This window comes from Trachemys scripta, chromosome 4 (assembly GCF_013100865.1).
Source record: "Trachemys scripta elegans isolate TJP31775 chromosome 4, CAS_Tse_1.0, whole genome shotgun sequence".
NCBI classification, from domain to species: Eukaryota; Metazoa; Chordata; order Testudines; family Emydidae; genus Trachemys; species Trachemys scripta.
The window spans coordinates 132,499,604-132,519,041 of record NC_048301.1 but is presented as its reverse complement, the minus strand read 5'-3'; the positions used below and the strand labels follow the sequence as shown (position 1 = coordinate 132,519,041).

The window sequence follows — 19,438 nt, the reverse complement described above, 5'->3', positions numbered from 1 at the left end:
GAGCGGCGCTAGGGCAAGGGGCTTCCCCCTGCTAGGCTGCTGGTTTGCATACATGCTGGGTCAGGAGCCCCTGAACGCTGCCCCGTCAGGAGGTGATTCAGCGGCCGGGGGAAATGTGGGGCTGTTAATACAGCGCTAGTTCCAGGGCCGCCCAGAGGATTCAGGGGGCCTGGGGCAAAGCGGGGGAGCTGCGGCACTTGTACTCACCCGGCGGCAGTCCGGGTCTTCAGCAGCATTTTGGCGGTGGTGGGGGGCCCTTCAGTCACTCCACATCTTCAACAGCACTGAAGGGTCCCCCGCTGCCGAAATGCCACTGAAGACCCGGACCGCCGGCGGGCCAGGGCTCGTGGGGCCCCTGCGGGGCCCAAGGCCTGGGGCAAATTGCCCCAATTGCTCCCCCCCTCTGGGCGGCCCTGGCGAGTTCCCAACGCAAAGGGAGCTGTGCTGCAGTGCAGCCCGGGCGTGGCATCCGGCAGGGAGCAGCAAGGCACACGGGAGCTGAATGCTACTGGCCTTTGCGGTGGGTGGGCAGCGGCTCTTTGTGGGGAAGTTACCACCGTGTGGCTGCATGCGTGAGTGTGTGGCTGTGTGTGTGTGCACCTGTGGGCAGATGAGTGTGTGTGAATCTTGGGCAGAGCTGGCACCGGGAGGGCAGGATGGCAGTGCTGGCTGGAGCTGGCTGGCCTGTAGGAAGTAGCGGAACAAGCACCTCCACCCATACACGCTCTGCCCTCCCGCGGCGATAGCCCTCACGCCTGACCCATGTGCCCGCTGCTAGGGGTGACCCAGGTGTTTGGCAGCCATGCCTGAGCACTGCCCAAAAAGGTGCCCGTTGTGACCCCGGCCTGCTATGAAATGTGCTCAGAGCCACCAACTCTGTTCCCCAGAGGTCAGTGTGTGGCTGTCCCGTGGCAACAGCATCCATGGCAACAACCATCACCATCAGCCCTCTGAGCCACCCCCAGGACCGGATCCAGGGTTTTTGCTGCCCCAAGCAGCGGGGAAAAAAAAGAAGCCACGATCGCAATTGCGATCGGCGGCACTCCAGTGGCAGCTCCACTGCGCCGCTTTCTTCTTTGGTGGGAATTTGGCGGCAGGTGCTTCCCTCCAAGAGGGACCCGCCACTGAATTGCCGTCGAACAGCCCGACGTGCCGCCCCTACCCCTTGGCCGCCCCAAGCACCTGCTTGCTGGGCTGGTGCCTGGAGCCGGCCCTGGCCACCCCCCACAGAGCTGGACCCAGGACGGCCAGGAGCACTGGGGCACAGGAGTGCCCGGGAAAGCAGGACCCCCTCTTCCCACGGCCAGTCAGCCCTGCCCGACCTCCCCCTGGCTCTGGGCTCGGCTGGTCACCTCGCCTGGCAGCTTGTCACTGCTCCTGGAAACGCAACCCCCATTGACAGAGCCTGGTCAGATCTCTGGAGGCAGGAGACAAAGAGCTGAGGCAGAGCGCGCTCCCCAGAGAATGGAGCGGGATTGATGGGGAGAGAGAAATGCCCATAAACGGTTTTATCGGCAGAGCGCTCACTCATGGTGCACGCGGACAATGGGGCATGTCAGGCTGATGCCAGCTCGTGGTAGATCTAGGACTGCTCCCCATCACATCCACATGCTGCCATTCAAACCCTGGATTCCTCCCGCCCGGCCCCGGGCACTTTATCTCGGGGCCGAACCGTCGCTCATGAAAGCCGGGGTGAAATCCGAGTCATTTGGCCTGCTGCAGTCTCAGAGTTTGGCCAAGGCCTGGCAGTGCCAGTGGGACCGGAGCAGGTACAGCAGCTTGGCATGGCTGTGCAAGAAACTTTGCAGCCCCTGCAGTTGGGCGAGAACTGAAGCATTCTGAGGGGCTGTGCGATGGGCAGGCCACCTGGGACTGTGCCCAGCACCAGAGACCTGGACCCACAAGGCCGGATTGCACCTCCAGGGTACATCCGCTTGGGGCAGGAGATGGGAAAGCTAGGAGGGCGGGTGCCAGTGTAGTGGCACAAACTGCTCCCTGGCAGAAGTTCCTATCTAGGTTGTACTGATGGGGGCTGGGTCTGCGGGACACCCGGGTAGAGGCAGGGGGGTCTGCAGGACAGTGGGATAGGGGCTGGGGTCTGCGGGACACTGGGATGGGGTCTGTGGGACACCAGGATAGGGGCAGGGGGGGTCTGCGGGACACTGGGATAGAGGCTGAGGGGTCTGCGGGACACTGGGATGGGGTCTGTGGGACACCAGAATAGGGGTGGGGGGGGGGTGTCTGCCGGACACCGGGGTGAGGGCTGGGGGGGTCTGCAGGACACCAAGGTAGGGGTGGGGGGGTCTGTGGGACACCGGGGTAGGGACGGCGGGGGTGTCTGCGGGACACTGGGGTGGGAGCAGGGGGGGTCTGCGGGACACCAGGGTAGGGGCAGGGGGGGTCTGCGGGACACCAGGGTGAGGGCTGGCTTTGTGTGATGATGGGTTCTTGGGTTCCTGAACTCAGCAAGTGCCTGTAAAGTCCCTATACCTTTGCACCTGACTCACGAGGCTCTGTGCCTGGGAAGCCCTGAGTGACCACTGGATGTCCAGCCCTGGGTGTCCCTAGAGAGCAGTGCCACTGGCTATAGTGAGGCGGTGCCTTGCAGTTCCGGCAGATTGCTCCATGGTGTGATAAATGAAGCGGGAGAGGGGGGTAGCTTCCTTTTATGGACACCCAGCCAGCTAGTTAGCTATAAAAATCCCTCTTAGTAGCTGTTCTCTACTTGCTTCACCTGTAAAGGGTTAAAAAGTCTCATTGCTATGCATAAGTAAAAGTGAGTGGGCACCTGGCCAAAAGAGCCAATGGGAAGGGTAGAACTTTTTAAAATTGAAAAAAAACCCACCCCTTTTGTCCATCTGTGGGGGTTCTACCAGCTCATTTAAAACCCCAGATATGTAAGTAGATCAGGAAATGTCTAGGAAGATGCAATTAAGTTCATCCCTTTTATTTCTTTATGGCTTGTGGACTCCTCCGTGCTAATCCCAGGTGCTTTTGTTTTGCTTGTAACCTTTAAGCAGGACCTAAAGAAAGCTACTCTTGGTGCTCAATACTTGTAGTTGCTCTTTTAAAATCTAGCAATAACCTGAGTTCCCAGATGTATTTTCTTCTTTTTAAAAAAATAAAATAAAATTTACCTTTTTTAAGAACAGGATTGAATTTCTGTGTCTTAAGAGGTTGTGCACATGTTTTTTAGTTAGCTGGTAGCAACAACTGATTTCTTTTTTTTTCTTTTCCTTTCTCAGCTCTTCCCCGAAGGGGATGGGAGGGGGCAAGGGCTTGAGGGTATCCCACAGGGAGGAATTCCCAAGTGCGCCTTCCTGGGCTCTCAAAGGGGTTCTGCACTTGGGTTGGGGCAGCATCTACCCATCCAAGGTCAGAGAGAAGCTGTAACCTTGGGAGTTTAATACAAGCCTGGAGTGGCCAGTATTCATTTTTAAAGTCCTTGCTAGCCCTGCCTTCTGCACTCGATGTGCCAGAGTGGGGAATCAGCCTTGACACATGGGCTCCTCCCTGACCCTCTTCTCTCCTCCATCACCTCCCCTGGAAGCTGCCTCTGCCTTTGGCAGCATTGCACCGGTGGTGCCATTGGCACAGTGGTAGCTGCTCAGTGGCCCGCAGAGAGCTTTGCTGGAAGGGCCTGGCACTAGGGGTTTGCAAGGAGAAGAGTGGAGGCAGCTGGCAGAGGGACAAGGGAGCAGAAGGCGGAGCAGAGAAAAGAGAGTCCAGCTGGGAAACGGGGAGGTGACTTTGCAATTGCACACCAGTGCCTGGCTGCTACGGTGGGCGACAGAGAGCCAGCTGAATGGATACACAGGCAGCCGCAAGAGGTAAACCACCCCTTGGTTTAGATGCAGTGTGAAGCCCTGTACTCCCGAGGGCAGCTGTGTTCGAAGCCAATCTGCATTGGCTGTGAGCTGCGGATTTTAGGCTATGAAGTCTGGTTCACCTGCGTCCCTCTGTGAAGGCTGTAGGGGGCGCTGCCTCTCCAATTCACTCCCCTGGGAATGGGGGAGCTTGGCCCAGCAGATGCTGTTATGAGCGGCTGTCTCTTGTATGGTTACTGCCCTTGTAACTGTAGGAGCTGCGCAGATCACAATCTTTACTGCATTTATCCTCACATATGCCTGGGAGGCAAGGCGATGCTATTAGCCCCATTGTACAGCGGGGGGAAACTGAGGCACAGATAGGCTAAATGACTTGCCCAAGGTCACACGGAGAGTCTGTGACAGAGCAGGGACTTGAACCTAGCTCTCCCCAGTCAGTGCCCTAACCAGGGGGCCCATCTTTCCATTTGCCTCCTTCCTGGCTAGGCTGTGTGGGCAGGGGCAGCAGGAGGAGGGAGTGTGTGACATAAGGGTTTAGTTGCGTGTTGCACCATAATTGAACTATTTGCTTGGGTTCTAACTAGGGATCCTGCCTGCTGCGTCCTCACAGGGTCTAGGAGATAAACCAGGTCTTTACCAAAGGGCACAGGAAAGACAACTGCCATCCTGTGCAGCCAAGTCACCCCTCCAACCTGCATCTGGGTAGGGTGTGCCCCACCACAGGTCTCTCTCACTTGGCCTGCAGCAGCTCCCCGACGGGGCGTGGCATGCACTGAGGGTGGGGCTCACCACTGTTTGTAGGCAGCCTGAGTTGCCAACACTTATGAAACTACCATGCTGGGTAGGGGCTGCTTGTGATCATGGAACTGGCCACAGGCAGATCAGGATTTGGACTCACACCTCTGATTGCAGAGTAGACACACCCTGAGTATGCCTGGTGCTGAGCGTGGGGCAGGGCTGCTGCAGGTGTGACATAATTAGTTGGTGTTGGTCCTGCTTTGAGCAGGTGAATGAACTAGATGACCTGCTGAGGTCCCTTCCAACCCTTATATTCTATGATCCTGCTCACCTGGGGTTATTAAAACCCCGAGGGCACTTTTCACTTTTGTCGTCCTGGCTCAAGTGGAGTTTGAGGAACTCCATTCCCGCTTCCTACCTTCAGGTGGCTTTCGGCGGCATGCCTGCAGGAGGTCTGCCAGTCCCGCGGATTCAGCGGCAATTCGGTGGCGGATATGCCAAAACTGCGGGACTGGTGGACCTCCCGCAGGCATGCCGCTGAAAGCCGCCTGCCTGCCATGCTTGGGGCGGCAAAAAACAGAGCCACCCCTGCCTACCTTCCCCTACCGTTTTCATTAGCTACAACGGTGAGTCCCATCTGTCTGTAAGAATCCCAAATGTATTGACCGCCCAGACGAATATTGACTGGTGAGAAACCAAAGTCAGCGTGTAGCTGGGGATGAGATCTCCAAGGTCACTGACAGCAGGATAGAACTGGCTGGGTTAGTTACCTAACGAATAGAGCAGTAATTTGCCCTGTTATTTCCTGGAGGGCTATTGGTGGTGGTGCTTGGCCTGCTCGGCCAGAGAGCATGAACACACCCCGCGAGATTGGAAGCCGTCTCCCAACCCCCTTGGAAACCGAGATTCCCAATAGGAGGGCTGCAAACTACCATGCGTGATGAGACAGATGACGCATGTGCAGCCCATCAAAAGGCAGTTGTACGCAGCTGAGCTCTCTCTGGTTAACACCATCCCAGGCTGAATTTCACTGAGCTCCGAGCTTGTAAGCAATAGAATCCGGCCGACTGTTTGGCCATATCCTGTGCAAAGGTTTCTGGGTATGCAGGGTTTCACAGGGCTGTTTACCTGCCTCTGGGACAGGGTGGCTGGGACTATGAATGTTTGCAAGGGGCTTGGAGAGCCTCGGGGGAAAGGGTACATGCGGCTCTACATGAGAGCTATCAATGGTGGCATCCTGGTCATTAACTGAGGGTGGGCCAAGTTGATCATATGGGCTCTTGGGCTACTGGGATTACCCAATATAATTTTGGAAGAGCCCTTAAGGCATGAGTCACATGACTGGCTGAACAGCTGCAGAATTACACCAAAAGCAATGACCAGTGTCTGCCTCCAGAGCGGCCCTTGCAGCAGGCAGTGGCACCAAGTGTAGTAGTGAGCTGTGACAAGTCTGGGACCACGCATCATCATGTGGCCCAGATCACAGCCCTCCTGGCTCACTGCTCATTGGCAGGATTCAAACCCAGGACACGATGGGTGGAACGCATGGGGAATCTTCCTTAGCCCGAGCTGTGCTGGGGCTTATAACATTGGTGGTGCCATTACCCACAAGGGTGACAACCTAGCCCCCAAAATAGCAGCCAGCTGGTCACAAAGCACAGGGCTCTACTTCCATTCACATACACACCCTCCTCTGGTGGAAAAATGCACCAATAAACACAAACAGGAGTGGAAACGGCTAACATTAAAAATAGGGTGTCAAGGGATATTGCCAAGCAGTGGCCTTTATTCCTACAGCATTACTGCCAGCTTCAACCTGCGGCCTAGGTAACACTTTGTGAGCCGAGAACCACTGATCTAGTCTGACCTCCTGCATAGCCCAGGCCGGAGAACGGCCCCACAATAATTCCCAGAGCAGATCTTTTAGACAGACATCCCATCTTGATTTAAAAATTGTCAGTGATGGAGAATTCACCACAAGCCTTGGCAAATTGTTCCAGTGCTTAATTACTCTGTTAAAAAAAATTACGCCTTATTTCCAGTCTGAATTTGTCTAGTTTCAACTTCCAGCCATCGGATCCTGTTAGACCTTCCTCTGCTAGACTGAAGTGCTCATTATTAAATATTTATTCCCCATGTAGATACAGCTTGTAATCAAGTCACCCTTTAAGCCTTTTTTTTTGTTTGTTAACTAAATAAATTGAGCTTTTTCAATCTATCACTCTCAGGCAGGTTTTCCAATCATTCTTGGGGCTCTTCTCTGCACCCTCTCCAATTTATCAACATCCTTCTGGAATTGTGGGCATCAGAACTGGACACGGGATCCCAGCAATGGTTGCACCAGTGCCAAATACAGAGATAAAATAATCTCTCTGCTCCGACTCGAGATTCCTGTTTATGCATCCCAGTTTGACACACACTTGAACAGCTCTAATTCTATGCAGTAGAGGGCAGTGCTCTCTGGCTTAAATCCCCTCCCCATTACAATATGATAGTAATTAACAAGGGAGTCAGAATCAACCTTCTAGATCAAGGGGTGGGGGTGGGGCTTAGAGGCAGCCCCCCATTCCTGGGATAAATAGGACCAACAGACAAATAGTACAGGAGATAAATTTATTGAACTTCCAAGGTGTTAAACAGATGACCCCAGAGGAGACATGCCATTTGGTGTGACCGGCTTGGGCAGCAAGAGATGAGTAGGTGGAAGGTTGGATTTTGCTCTATGTCTTTATTATTATTATTATTTTAAAAGCCTGTTTCTGGCTTCTTCTTCTTTTTAAAATTTTTAAACTTAAGTAAAAATGATTCATCTTGGAAACAGTCCAGCTCGTATTGGTGTCCCATGATTGTTTCCGCAGCTATGTACAATGTCTGACTCGCGGCTTTTTGTCGTGTCTACATCAGGTATAAAATGGAGCAAGTCTACAAAGAATCTCTTTGAGAAGGAAAGGAGAAAGCAAAGACAGACAGGAGAGAGAGAGAGAGACACAGCAGTAGAAATTTGGACCAAAATCTTAAGAGAAATTTAAAAAGTGCTATAAAACCCCCTCAGCAGGAATACCATGCAGTTAAGAAACACAGAACCTCATCAATTACACAGCTCGTCTAAAACAGGAATTCGTCCATTTCAGGTTTTTTTATTCAATAAAAAAAAGGTTGGTTTGTTTTTAATAGAAAAAAGCTAAACTCGTACGGTTTGGGCCACCCGTCAGCAGTCGCTAATGGGCCAAGGAGACACAAGACTTTGGAGGAATCCTAACTCCATCCCCTGATGGAGTGCGGCCCAGGCTCAGTGGGGAAGAGCAGAAAGGGTTAATCAATGTCTTTGGCGGGGAAGGGACTTTAGGTTGGCCAATGGTTGGATGAATTAGTGCAATTGTCCGCTTTTCCAACAGCCTCACTCCGGGCTTCCGTGGGCATCAAGGCCTTGGGTATCTTAGCACCAACGCTCCAGGCAGAGCCCGGAGAAACCAGCCACCATCTCCCTTTGGCTTGCTCATGGACTGATGGGTGGAATTCCCACAATCTCTCCCCCTTTTATTTATTTTTTGCAAAGCAGGATCTGAAGTTAGGACAGCGTCAAAGGCTGGCCCCACATTCCCACCCCTCTGCCCCCCGCAGGCCCTGCATTTGCTAAAGGAGGCATCCAGCACTGAGCCCCTCTCTGCAGGGCTGGAGCATTAGGCCCCAGGCTGTGTTTGCTCTCATGGGTGTCCTCTTTCCCCTGCCCCGTCATATCCAGGGCCAGCTCCTCAGCTGGTGTAAATGGGCAGCGCTCCACTGAAGTCCACGTCTGCTGACCTGCAGCAGCTGAGGAGCTGGCCAGTAAAATGTAATTAGCACTTTGGCATCTCCAACCTTGCATCCCTCCTTGCTGAGGCTAGTCATATCTACCATCACCCTATGGGGACTCTGGCCCATAGGGTGATGGTAGATATGACTAGCCTCAGCAAGGAGGGATGCAAGGTTGGAGATGCCAAAGTGCTAATTACATTTTACTGGCCAGCTCCCTCACGCTGGTGTAAATCAGGAGTAATGCCATTGAAGTCAACCATGTCTCCCTCCCCTCCCCAGTAAAAGTGGGGACTTGAGCTTGTTTCTTTAAAATCCTCCCTCGTGAGGGTCAGCTCAGGCCTTCGGGCCTCGCCCAGCAGGTGTGAGCAGGCAGCACCCCATTGCTCTCCCTACATGGAGCGCTGAGCTCCCTTGATTATGGGGTGCCTGCTGGGGAGGAAGGCAGGGGAGCCTCACTTGAATTGGGAATGGAAACCATAACTTGGGGGGAGGCAGGGGCAGAGGAAAGAGGTGGTTCCAACGCTGGGTGGGTCTCCCCATGCTGGATGGAGCCGGACCAAGGGCTCCGGGAGTGAGGCACACAGCTGCAGTTCAAGGGCAGCTGGGGGGGCTCATGCCCTTAGGCTCCTTTTAACCGCCCAGTCGTAGCCTGCTAGAAATGGGCCTCTCCCTCCCTCCCCCACCAGCTCTCAGCATCAGGCCCCTGAAGCCCTCCTGTCCCCTGTGCTGCCCTCTCTAGCACTGCTGTTCCTGCAGCCCATGCAAGGGGGCAGGTGGGGGGCAGTCCCAGTCTGATGGGGCAGGGCTCATGTCCCCCAGTTCTTGCTACTGCCCTATAGCGATTGCTGGGCCGGTGTCTCATACAATCAGAAACATGAGTCAGCACAGCACAGTTATTCACACATAGTACAAAAAGGGACAGACAGGCGGGGCCGGGCCCCATCCAACCCACTCGGGGCCTCCAGGTACAGCGCTATTTACAGTGTGTCCTTATCCTACAGAGTGAACAGAAAAGGCAAACGAGAGAAAACCCCAGTGTCAAGCCCAGCGCGCGGTGTTTAAATCGCCCGGCTCATCCGGAGCTAGGGAATGGCGCAGCGGGGACGTGCTGTGATACAGAGCGGACAGACAAGGACCAGGGCTGACCCTGTAAAGACGCATTGACGGAGATGCCACCTGTGCCATGCAGCTTGCTGCGTTCCTGCCCTTGGTGGCTTGGCTGGTTTAATACGCTACCTCTTGGATCTTCCTTCCTCACCAGGAATGGGCGCAAACCTGGAATCCAGTGCTAGATGCCGAGGGTTGATTCAAAGCCTACTGAATGCAGCTGGGTCCCGGCCACCCAACTGGGCCATACCCAGCCCAGTGCTGGCGCACTCACAGGGACGCCTGGCCACGGTGAGGAGGGTGAAATAATGGGTGCGGTTGGGCAAGAAATTAAGGCCTAGGGCCCCGATCCTCAAAAGGGATTCAAGCGCCTCACACCCACTGAAATGAAATGGGGGCGAGGTGCTTACGCACCTGGGAGAGTCCCCCAAGGAGTGACAGCTCTTGAGCGCCTTCAAACCCAGGTCTCCAAAATGGAAGCCACAACGTGTGTAAAAGAAACCTCTGGGTGGGATCATTGGATTCCAGTGGGGATTTCATTACCCAGCCACCTGTAATTAGGGTGACCAGATGTCCCGATTTTATAGGGACAGTCCCCATTTTGGGGGCTTTTCTTATATAGGCACCTATTACCCCCCACCCCCATCCCGATTTTTTACACTTGCTGTCTGGTCACCCTACCTGTGCTGCTAAACACCGAAAACTAGAATATGGCACCTCCCTTTGAGACAGAGCCCAGCTGCCCAGTATGAATCCAGCTCTGAATCCAAACGTGTGTGTGTGTGTGGGGGGGAAAGAGATCTTGGGTTCGGCGTTGGGCTCATCTTTACCTGAAAGATGCCAACAATTTTTCTTCGACCACGGCCCAGAAACCAATAGGAGTCAGGCACCGAAATATCTTTGAGGCTCTTGAACTCGGTCTTGCTGAGAGTTTGTGCAGCACACCCAGGCCCCCGTCCCGAACAGGCTCTCTGGCTGCTCCTATACCGTCGGTGTTACCAAAGCAAAGGGGATTGAGAGATGAGCAGCTCTGGTGAGGATGGAGCTGGAGAGATGAACAGTAGGGGGAAGAATGAAGAGAACTCAGTATTAAGAGCTTTGCTAAGTCGTGGCTAAGAGACAGTGAGGTCCTACTAATTGCCTGCAACTCTTGGAAAGGCGCCAATGGAAAAGGATGGAAGAGGAGGAATCACGTGGGTTGGGACTATGGGAGTTTTGAGCAAAAGCAAGTTTCTCAGCAGCAAGAGGGATCAGTCTGGAACGGTCGCCCTGGGGCAGAGGTGGCTGGGCCATTGCTTGAGTCGTTTAAGAGCACAGACCAAAGCCCTGGAGACCAGAGTCTGCAGGATAGACTAGATGGAGAAAAGCCTGGGGTGTCCCATCTCTGCACGGATTCTACCTCCATTGTTAAGAGCCGCGGCCATCATCTGTGTCCATTTGTCACTTCACCCCTGCTGTAATGCTCCAGTGCAGCTGGACCGATTTCAACCGCTCGAGGGGCATAACATCAGCAGATTTACGTGAGGTAAAGCTCATAGCCAAGAGTAGCAAAAACCAGCGCCCAAGGGGATTGTGCACATTAAACCAGCCAATGGAAGCTTCTGCTACAGCCAAACCTATCCTCCCCGTGAAGTTCCCGGTGTTGGTATTGGGTTACATTGACAGGGTGCACGTGTCCACAATTACACACAGAGAGCGAAGCGAGCACCTTAGATCTGCACAGGACATTGCTGCAAATCCCTGGCAGCGCCGGTCCAAGGGTCTGCCCTTGGGAGGGTCACAGATACATTTCAATGGGAACGCCCCCCCATGCCTACACACACGGCGTTGGTGGGGGGAGGGGAGCGGAGAAATGCACCAGACCAGATTTTCCTTACACCAAAAGGCCTCTTGGGTTGGTTTTAAGCCCCCGGAGAGTCAGGGACAGAGAGATTCTGTGCACAGGCCTCGGTCATACCCAGAGGCGCCATGTGCCAGACCCCCCAAGCCCTGCACCCCGAGATAGCACACGACTGAGAAAGGCAGGTCGGGTGGTGTTTTGTGTCGTCTCCGAGCAAAAGCAAACCGGAAAGATAGCAGCACCTGCCTCCTGCCAGAGACGCCCTTTGGGAAGGCAGGGCAGTGGGTCCAGGCCGAAGGGGAGGCAGCTGATCGCACTCTGCCTGTAACATGTTAGTGCGTGGGGCCAACCTCCACCAGCAACGAAGTTCGCCCTTGCTCCCCACTGCGGGGCTGCCCATCAAGCCAGGAGCCCACTGTCCTGCCCTCCCCACCAGGATGCCAGGCTGCTGCATCTGGCCAGATCCACAGGGGCTCCAGTAACCACCAGCATTAGGCACTGGCTGCCCTACTCCACACCTCCGCCCTCCATCGCCACCAGGGTGAACTCAATGCAACAGGCTGCAGGATGGGGAGAGCCAAGATCGGAGCTACTGCTCTCTCCTCCACTCATGCGTTGTTCACCAGCGTGTGCCCATAGCCACCTCCCCAGCAGAGGTGGCAAGCTGCATGGGACAGCGTAGGCACTTGGGCAGGGCTGGCCCATGGGATCAGACCTGTCAAGAGACCAGGCTGGTGCAGCAGCTCTGGCTGTGGGTGGCACCAGGTGGAGCGCGATAGGGCCAGGAGTTTGTGTAGAGGACGTATTTGTAAGTCATGTCCACGGTCACGCAGGGACGGGGTGGATTCTCCGTCACTTGGAGCCTTGAAATCGTGACTCTTTACATGATCCGCTTGAGCCCAACCATGAGCTTTGGCTGGCGGCAGGAATCCCTGGGTGAGGTTCTCTGGACCCCCAGAAGTGTAAGCAGGGTCCTGGGGTCCGACAGGCCCTTGGAGGCTGAGAGACCTTGTCCAGAACTGCCTGGCTATGGACGCTCACGAGACCCAGCTCACGGCCGGCAGCGATGTCAAACCCGAGCACAGCGGGCAGAGGCCAGGGATGCATCTCTGTTAGCAGCAGGCACCCCTCCAAGTCATGGAGCCGGACAGGGATCGACCTATCCCAACCCATGGGGAGCTGGGGTGGGTGCTAGCCGGAGCCCAGCACTCCACAGCAGGGAGTGTGGTGGGCCTAGGACCACGTTTCCAGTTCAGCTTTCCTCCCTGCTCGCCGGAGAGCGGTGAGGGCCTTGACGGTCCCTGAACGTACGTCAGTGGAACATTTATGCAGGACAGGAGCACCGCAGGCACCAGCAGAGATGGGGTTAAACATACCCCCCTCCCCCTGGTTAAACATATCAACTCTGTTTGGCGCTCATGGGCTGGGATCCAGCCACGTACCCAATGAATTGGCCAACAGGTGCCCTTGGCTCATACGCTCCAGGCTGCTCCGTTGGCAGAGGTAATAAGGCAGCATTGCAGCACCATGGTTCGTTCCCCCCATTCCACAGCCACCTCTTCTGGCTGTACAGTTGCATATTTCTTTTGCAGGCCTTGGCTTGGATCTTCACAGCTTGCAGAGACAGCAGCGCAGATTCAGTCCGCAGCACGAGGCAGGGCAGCTTCCCAGACTGGGGCTTCTGCTCCCTGTGTGGTCCTGGGCGAGGGAGATCCCTTGGCAGTTTCCTGCTCCGGGGAAGGGACGTGCCTCCGCCCACAGCTCACCTTGAGCTGCTCAAGCTGAATTCCAAGCAAGACCACAGGCCGCTTGCCAGAGATTCAACCCGAGGTGCAAGTCTGTCTTGATTGCTAGGAAACAGCACTCGCTGGGCTATTATCCCTCGGGCCACGAGTTACTGGCCCCCTGGGCTGAGTATATGAATGGCCCTGGGGGAGTAGTTGCCTAGAGGATGTGTCTGCACATCACCAAGTCCCATGATCACCAAGGGCCAGGGTACGTTCTCCAGAACTTAGAGCCTTTAAATCAAGACTGGGTGTCTCTTTCTAAGCCATCACACTCAAGCTGTGGGCTGGATGCAAGAATGGGGGATGGGGGGGAGGGAGGGAGACCTCTAGTCCGTGCTATGTAGGTGCTGAGCAGAGATGAGAATGGTTCCCTCTGGCCTGAATGTCTAGGGCTGCTATCTCGGGCTATTTCATGGCCTTCTGATGTCCAGAAAGCTATTGATGACAGATGCGGGATGGTGCCATTCAAACCAACTTGGGACTCCTGAGACAAGAAACCCCTGCAATGTAATGCACACCAGCGGTACAGAACCCACCGCATGGATGGGCCTAAGCCAACGCTGCCAGCCGGCCCTGGGGCCTGAGGGAAATGAGGAAGGGCTCTCCAAGGGCCTTGGCTGGGAGAGGAGGAGGGGGCTCTTTCACTGGTTCCCCTGCTGCTGTGCATGGAGGAGGGAGGCCCATGTGCTGCCCGCCCCTTGTCTAGATGACACCTAACGGCTACTGAGATCTCTATGCTGGACATGGAGCAAGAGCTCTGCATGCACTAACCATGCATGGAGATGTGTCATAGGCAGGGCCTCCTCTGCCAGCCCCCTCGCCTCAATGTCCTGTCACCCTCTACCCTAACTAGCTGAGAATGCTCATGGGGGACGGATGCTACCAGCTCTGCTGGCTTGGTGGGAGATTGTCACCATCTCTGGCTACTCCCTCGGACTTGAGCCGCCATGGGCCGCAGCAGCACGGTCTCTCAGCTCCCACTGCCAGGGCCTGGCCCCCGGCTATGGGCATCTTGTGCTTATAGAAGATGGGTGTCACAAAGTCAGGGGTGGGGAGGGGAACCCCCCAGCCAGTTGTGCTTCTTTGTGAGCGTCGTGCTGCCGACTGAAGCCACGTTGAGTCTGATAGGAGCTGCAAGGGGGGAAAATCAGTCACTGGAGAGCATCCAGTCAGCACCAGTTTCATCACCGAGGTGACTGGGGGTGGGGGGGGGAAGAGGGGAGAGAAAAAAAAACAACAGCTACAAAAATAAACGAGTCCAACGGAAATGGAAAAAAGGAATCAACTCAATGCGAGGCTGCCCGCCCCTTCTCGGGCCGCTGCAACGGGGAGAAACCAACCAGAACCAGAGGAACAAAGGAAGGACTGAACTCTGTCCAAATCAAATGGGTGGGTGTGGGGGGGAATAATATAACCAAAGCAGGGTTTATTGGGAAGTCCTGGTTTAAATGACGGTCATGCAGATTAAATAAGGGATGTACAAAGACAGAGCTGAGAGTCCGCCTCCTCCTCCCAGGCCTTTGCTTGCACTGGAGTTTGTTGGGTGGCTGGCGCGGGAGACAGTGGAAGCCGGTGCCCAGCGGGTCTCTGACAGCGCGACTCAGACACATTCATCAGGAATTTGTTCTTCTCTTTGCTCCGCAGATTGATTGTTTCATTAAAACAACAACAAAAAAATCCTCGTTCTGGGGCTGCATGCTCCTCCCTGCCCCCCCAGCGCACCCCGGGAGGGGTCCCGCGGGGTCCCCGCCCCATGCAGGTGCCTGCCCGTTGGTGCTGGGGAGTCTGTGTTGGCTGCATTCGGCCCCCAATCCCCAGGAGTTTGTGACAGAGACAGAAAAACCAAGAAGAAAAACCAGGATTCTCCTACCGCCAGAGTCAGGCTGGGAGGCGGGTGCCTCGCGCTTTCTCGGGGGCCGAGCCCTGCTGCCCCCATGCCCAAAGGGGACGTGCCAGAGCCCCGCGTCCCCGCCGCTTTCCAGCCCTGGCCGCGCACTCCCAGGAGACCAAATGAAAAGCAAAACCAGCCGGCGGGGACGCTGGCGGCTGAGGGTGGCGAGCTCCCCTCCCCAGTGCGTTGCGACCTCACGGCGTCGGCTGCAGGTTGGGATCCACCAGGGTCTCTCGATCCGGAGACTCGATGTAGTTGGCTGCTTCTTGGAGCTTCAGCAACATGGCCATCTGCGCAGGAGGTAAGGGCACCGAGAGTGGGTCAGCCAAGCACGTCCGCAGCGGGGCACGGCCAGCGCCCCGCACACCTGACACACAGCCCCCCTCGCCCTTGACCGCCAGCCAGTCCAGTCATGCCCTGCGGATGCCCCTCCAAGCCTGCCCCAGCCCTCAGCTCTACCAGAGCTCCCCACTCCTGACCTGCGGAGTCCCCACCCCACGTTCTCATCCTTCAGCTGGAACTCTGTGACCCAGGAACCTCTCGGTGCCAACTGGCGCAGGGGCACACAGATTTTCATAGGAATCCCCTGGGTCAAGTAGACACACATGAGTTCACCAAAGGGTGGCAATGTGAGGTCATGACTGAGAGCCAATAGCTTGCTGCTCCTCGTAAGCGTTGCGAAATGCGAGTAAGGCGAAGACTGAAGAAGTTACATGTCTACACTGAAAATTACGGTCGGAAGGGAAGGCCGGTCAGCCCAGGAGGGGTGCTGGGCAGGTGGGTTCTTTCCAGGCAGCGGGTAACAGATGCTTCTCTCTCGGTCTGATGGGGTATGTATTGTGCATTGCAGGGCTGACGTGGGATGCCTGTTTGCAGACCAAGCCAGACACCAGCCTGCTTGTACTGGGCCCCATCTGCCATGCGTTTCGGCTTGCTCCCCCCAGCACCCGTTATACGGAGCGGCACCGCTATCAGCTGCGTGCTCAATGGAATCTGTCTCTGGGGAGCGTCTCCAGCCTGAGACACCCTGGGGGTGGGGGGGTTGCTCTGTGACAGTGTATGGACAGACACCCGGGGAGGATGGACTCACCTCCCCACCAGCCAGCTGGTCAATGGGATGACCCTGTGCTCCCCACCAACCCTCCCCATAGTAACCCCCTTCCCCTCCAGGACCCCCTACCCAGCCATTACTACACTGCCCTGCCCCCGCTGCCTCTGTGACCCCCACCCCCGTATCTCGCAGGCTCTGATCCCCCACATACTCGCTTGCGCCCCCTACTGGAAGTGGCCCATACCAGGGGGTCGGAGTCCAAGGAGCTGGGCGTGGTGTCTTTGACAGTCCGCTCCTCCGGGGGGGAGGCTGTGGTGTGGGGCCCCACGCTGGGTGGGGGCAGGTGGTACAGCTTTGATTGGTCCTGCTGCGCTGATGGCCAGGGCAGGGTGTCCCGGACCCACTCCACGGGGTCTTCCCAGGCTGCTTTCTGGCCGTGGACCTGAAAGGGGAGGCAGAGACTGGGTGAGGGGGTGCAGGGCTCAATGCTCACGGCACCGTGGGTCCAACTGCCCCACGGAGGCAGCTGCAGCTCAGTCCCACTGACGGACAGTGGGGCTCAGGACAGGGAAGGCCTGGAAGGTCAAGGTTAGCGCAGGCGGAGACTGGTCAACCTTCTAATACCCAGCTCTGCTGGTGCCCCTCAATCCTGACCCTGCCCAGCCCAGCCCTCCTCATCTCCTGACAGCTCTGTTGTGGGTCATTCTCCTGGCTGTGGGGCAGAGGGCTCAGGGCCATTCTTCTGATCGGATGCCCCCCACAAGGGCTGGGTCTGCTCAGCCCACGCTTGGCAGGCAGAGGTTTTGGCCGGGTACCTTGATCCCGTCCTTCGCCCCCTCCTGCAGGTAGGGGATGATGGAGTTATTCCACAGGTCGATGAACCAGGTCCGGAAATCCTCAATCCCGATGGGACAGGACAGGAAGAAGCAGGGGCCTGCAGGAGGGGAGGGGACAAGGAGAGGCCAGTGAGGTGAGCCGAGCAGACACAAGCCCCCCGTCCGACTTGGCCTCTAGGACCTACCGTGCACCTCCCCAGCCCTTGGCTACCAGGTCTTGGCTCCTCCCAGCCTGCACAGCCACAAGGGAACCATGATCCCAGAAGGTGCCTCAACCCTGCCCCTATGAGGTTCTCAACCCGGAACACCTGTCCCCTCCCCAGAGGAGGCCGCGCTCCCAACAAGGACTTGGACCAGCCTCAGCCGTGATCCCAGCCCCAACACCAGCAGGGCTGTGATGGAAAACACAGCGCTGGCGCCTGGGCAGAGGTGGCTCCTGACCCTCGCCTGGAGCTGAGCACCCCCCCAAGTGGCCAGTCTGCCCCTGCAAAGGCTGCACTGGATGCACCCACCCCAAGCTGTTTGCCACAGCTATCTCTGGGGCAGGGGCCACTGGGGACGGAGCAGGATGGCGGCACTGGGAATGCTATCCGGCATTGCTGGGCAGCAGCTCCCTGAAAACATCCCCCGGAATTTGGATCTTTCACCCCAAGGGCTTTACAAACCAGAGAGACGTGCACTGAAATGCAGCCGCCTCTGGGATGGCACACTGGTGGAGGAGAGGCCGTTAGGGACCCAAGCCAGGGGACCAGATCCCCCTCTGCAGGAAGCACCCTGGCAGGCTGGCTGTATAACAGAGTGAAAGCGCCTGAGTGGAGCTGGGGGAAACAGGGCAAAAATAACCCACCCACAAAACGCCAAGAGTGCCTGGATTGGTAGGGATAGAAATGGAGCTGCTTTCCCAGAGCTCTGAAATATTTCCCAGGACTTTTTTTTTTTTTTTTTTTTTTAAATCAAAATCTTTATCAAAATCCTAATTGAAAAATGGGTCTTGGAATCTTTGGGTCACCCCAAACACTTGGTTTCAGGTGATGAGTAATTTTAATAATGGTTTTTGGTAACAATCTCAATGAAAAATTCAATATGAAATGTCACCCACCAAAATAAATAAATAAATAAATAAATAAAAAATAAATAAAAAAGGTCAAAAATGTTTGTTTTGGGGCAAAAAAGGAAATTTCTCAAGGAAAAAACAGCCTGGAAGTTCAAAAAATGTGTATCAGCACTATCTTAGCACTCATCCTAGCTGGACTCCAAATCCCAGCCCATCTCACCATGGCGGTGGAGCTCCTGTGTTCTGACTTTGCCATGTCACTCTCAGAAGTCCCGCCTTCTGAAGGCAGTACTTCCTGCTGTGCTGCGGGAACCTGGCCAACAGATCAGGCAAGTGCAGGGGATTGGCTTTGGCTCTTGTTTCCAGGTCAGTGGTAGGTTTGCCAACGACTCAGTAGACAGCCAATGGAAGTTGATTATTGCCTAGATGGGGCAAAGCATTTAGCCTTGCCCCTTCCTGCAGGCTCCTCCCCTGTGGGAAGGCCAGTGGCAGAGAAACTGCCTGCTGGGGGAGCTGCAGAGCCAATCCATGGGCCGTAGTGGGTCTGCTCCACTTCCTGTCTCCGCCCCGGCCGTGCCGGCTCCCACCCCGCTCACCGATGAGGAAGTCCGAGGTGCTGTGCTTCTCCAGGAAGGTGTGCAGGTGGTACCAGAGCTTGGGCACCCAATCCAGCACCCGCAGCAGCTCCACCCTGTTGGCGTTGATGTCGCTGTCCGACTCGAGCAGCTTCCGGCGCAGGTAACGGACCAAGAAGCCATTGGCTGGCTCCACGTTGTTGGAGAAAGTCAGCATCCTGGGGGACAGGGAGGGCTCAGCGCTGCACATCTGGACAAAACAATCACCCCCAACGCCGCCTTGCACACCACATGTCCCCCAGGCATTGCCCCCCGCATCCCACACGGCACCTTGTGCACTGTATCCCAGACACCAGCCCCAGCACCCCCTGCACCCTACCCCTGGTATCAGCTCCAGCATCCCCAGCGCACTGTACCCCCAAGCATCAGCCCCAGTGCCCCCTGCACTCCTCAGGGCACGGTACCCCCAGAGCTCCCTGGAGCCATGTCATGCGCTGCAACCCCAGCAGTGCTCACCCTAAAGGCCCCTAAAACGCTGCCTCCCAACGCACGCCTCGAGCGCTCTCCAGAGCCTCCCACTGGGGTCGATGGGGGGGATCTGTTTCCCTGGTCAGCAGGATCGGGCCTGTGCCACATCCCCAACAGGTCATGGCTTCCCTCCAGCGTGGGAGCCCGTGGATCCCAGGCTGGGCAGGCACAGAAGCAGCACCCTCAGCGGATGGAGGGGTCAGGTCCAGGGCCCTGCTCAGCCTGGGCCTCCAGGGCAGACAGTGGAGGAGGGACCAGCTGCTGTGCAGGGACCCACAGAGTAGCTCTTGACCCCCACCCAGGCCCTGAGGTTCCCGGTACCTGAAGCTGAGGTGCAGGCCATGGTTCGGGGTCATCTTCACGGGCTGGTTGGTCGTCCCGATGATGTAGGGGCTGGGGAGAGAGAGAG

The 19,438-nt window shown here is 56.3% G+C and overlaps 1 protein-coding gene across 1 annotated transcript in view; it reads right to left on the bottom strand.

The window, feature by feature from the left end:
• Positions 1-8,577: 8,577 nt before the first annotated feature.
• The window catches only part of NAV1 (neuron navigator 1), a 210,592-nt gene continuing 199,731 nt past the window's right edge, over positions 8,578-19,438 (bottom strand). The window contains 5 exon segments of the mRNA XM_034767609.1: positions 8,578-15,275; positions 16,281-16,478; positions 16,852-16,970; positions 18,523-18,719; positions 19,351-19,422. Coding sequence (XP_034623500.1) covers positions 15,180-15,275; positions 16,281-16,478; positions 16,852-16,970; positions 18,523-18,719; positions 19,351-19,422 — 682 coding nt within the window. The 3' untranslated portion in view covers positions 8,578-15,179.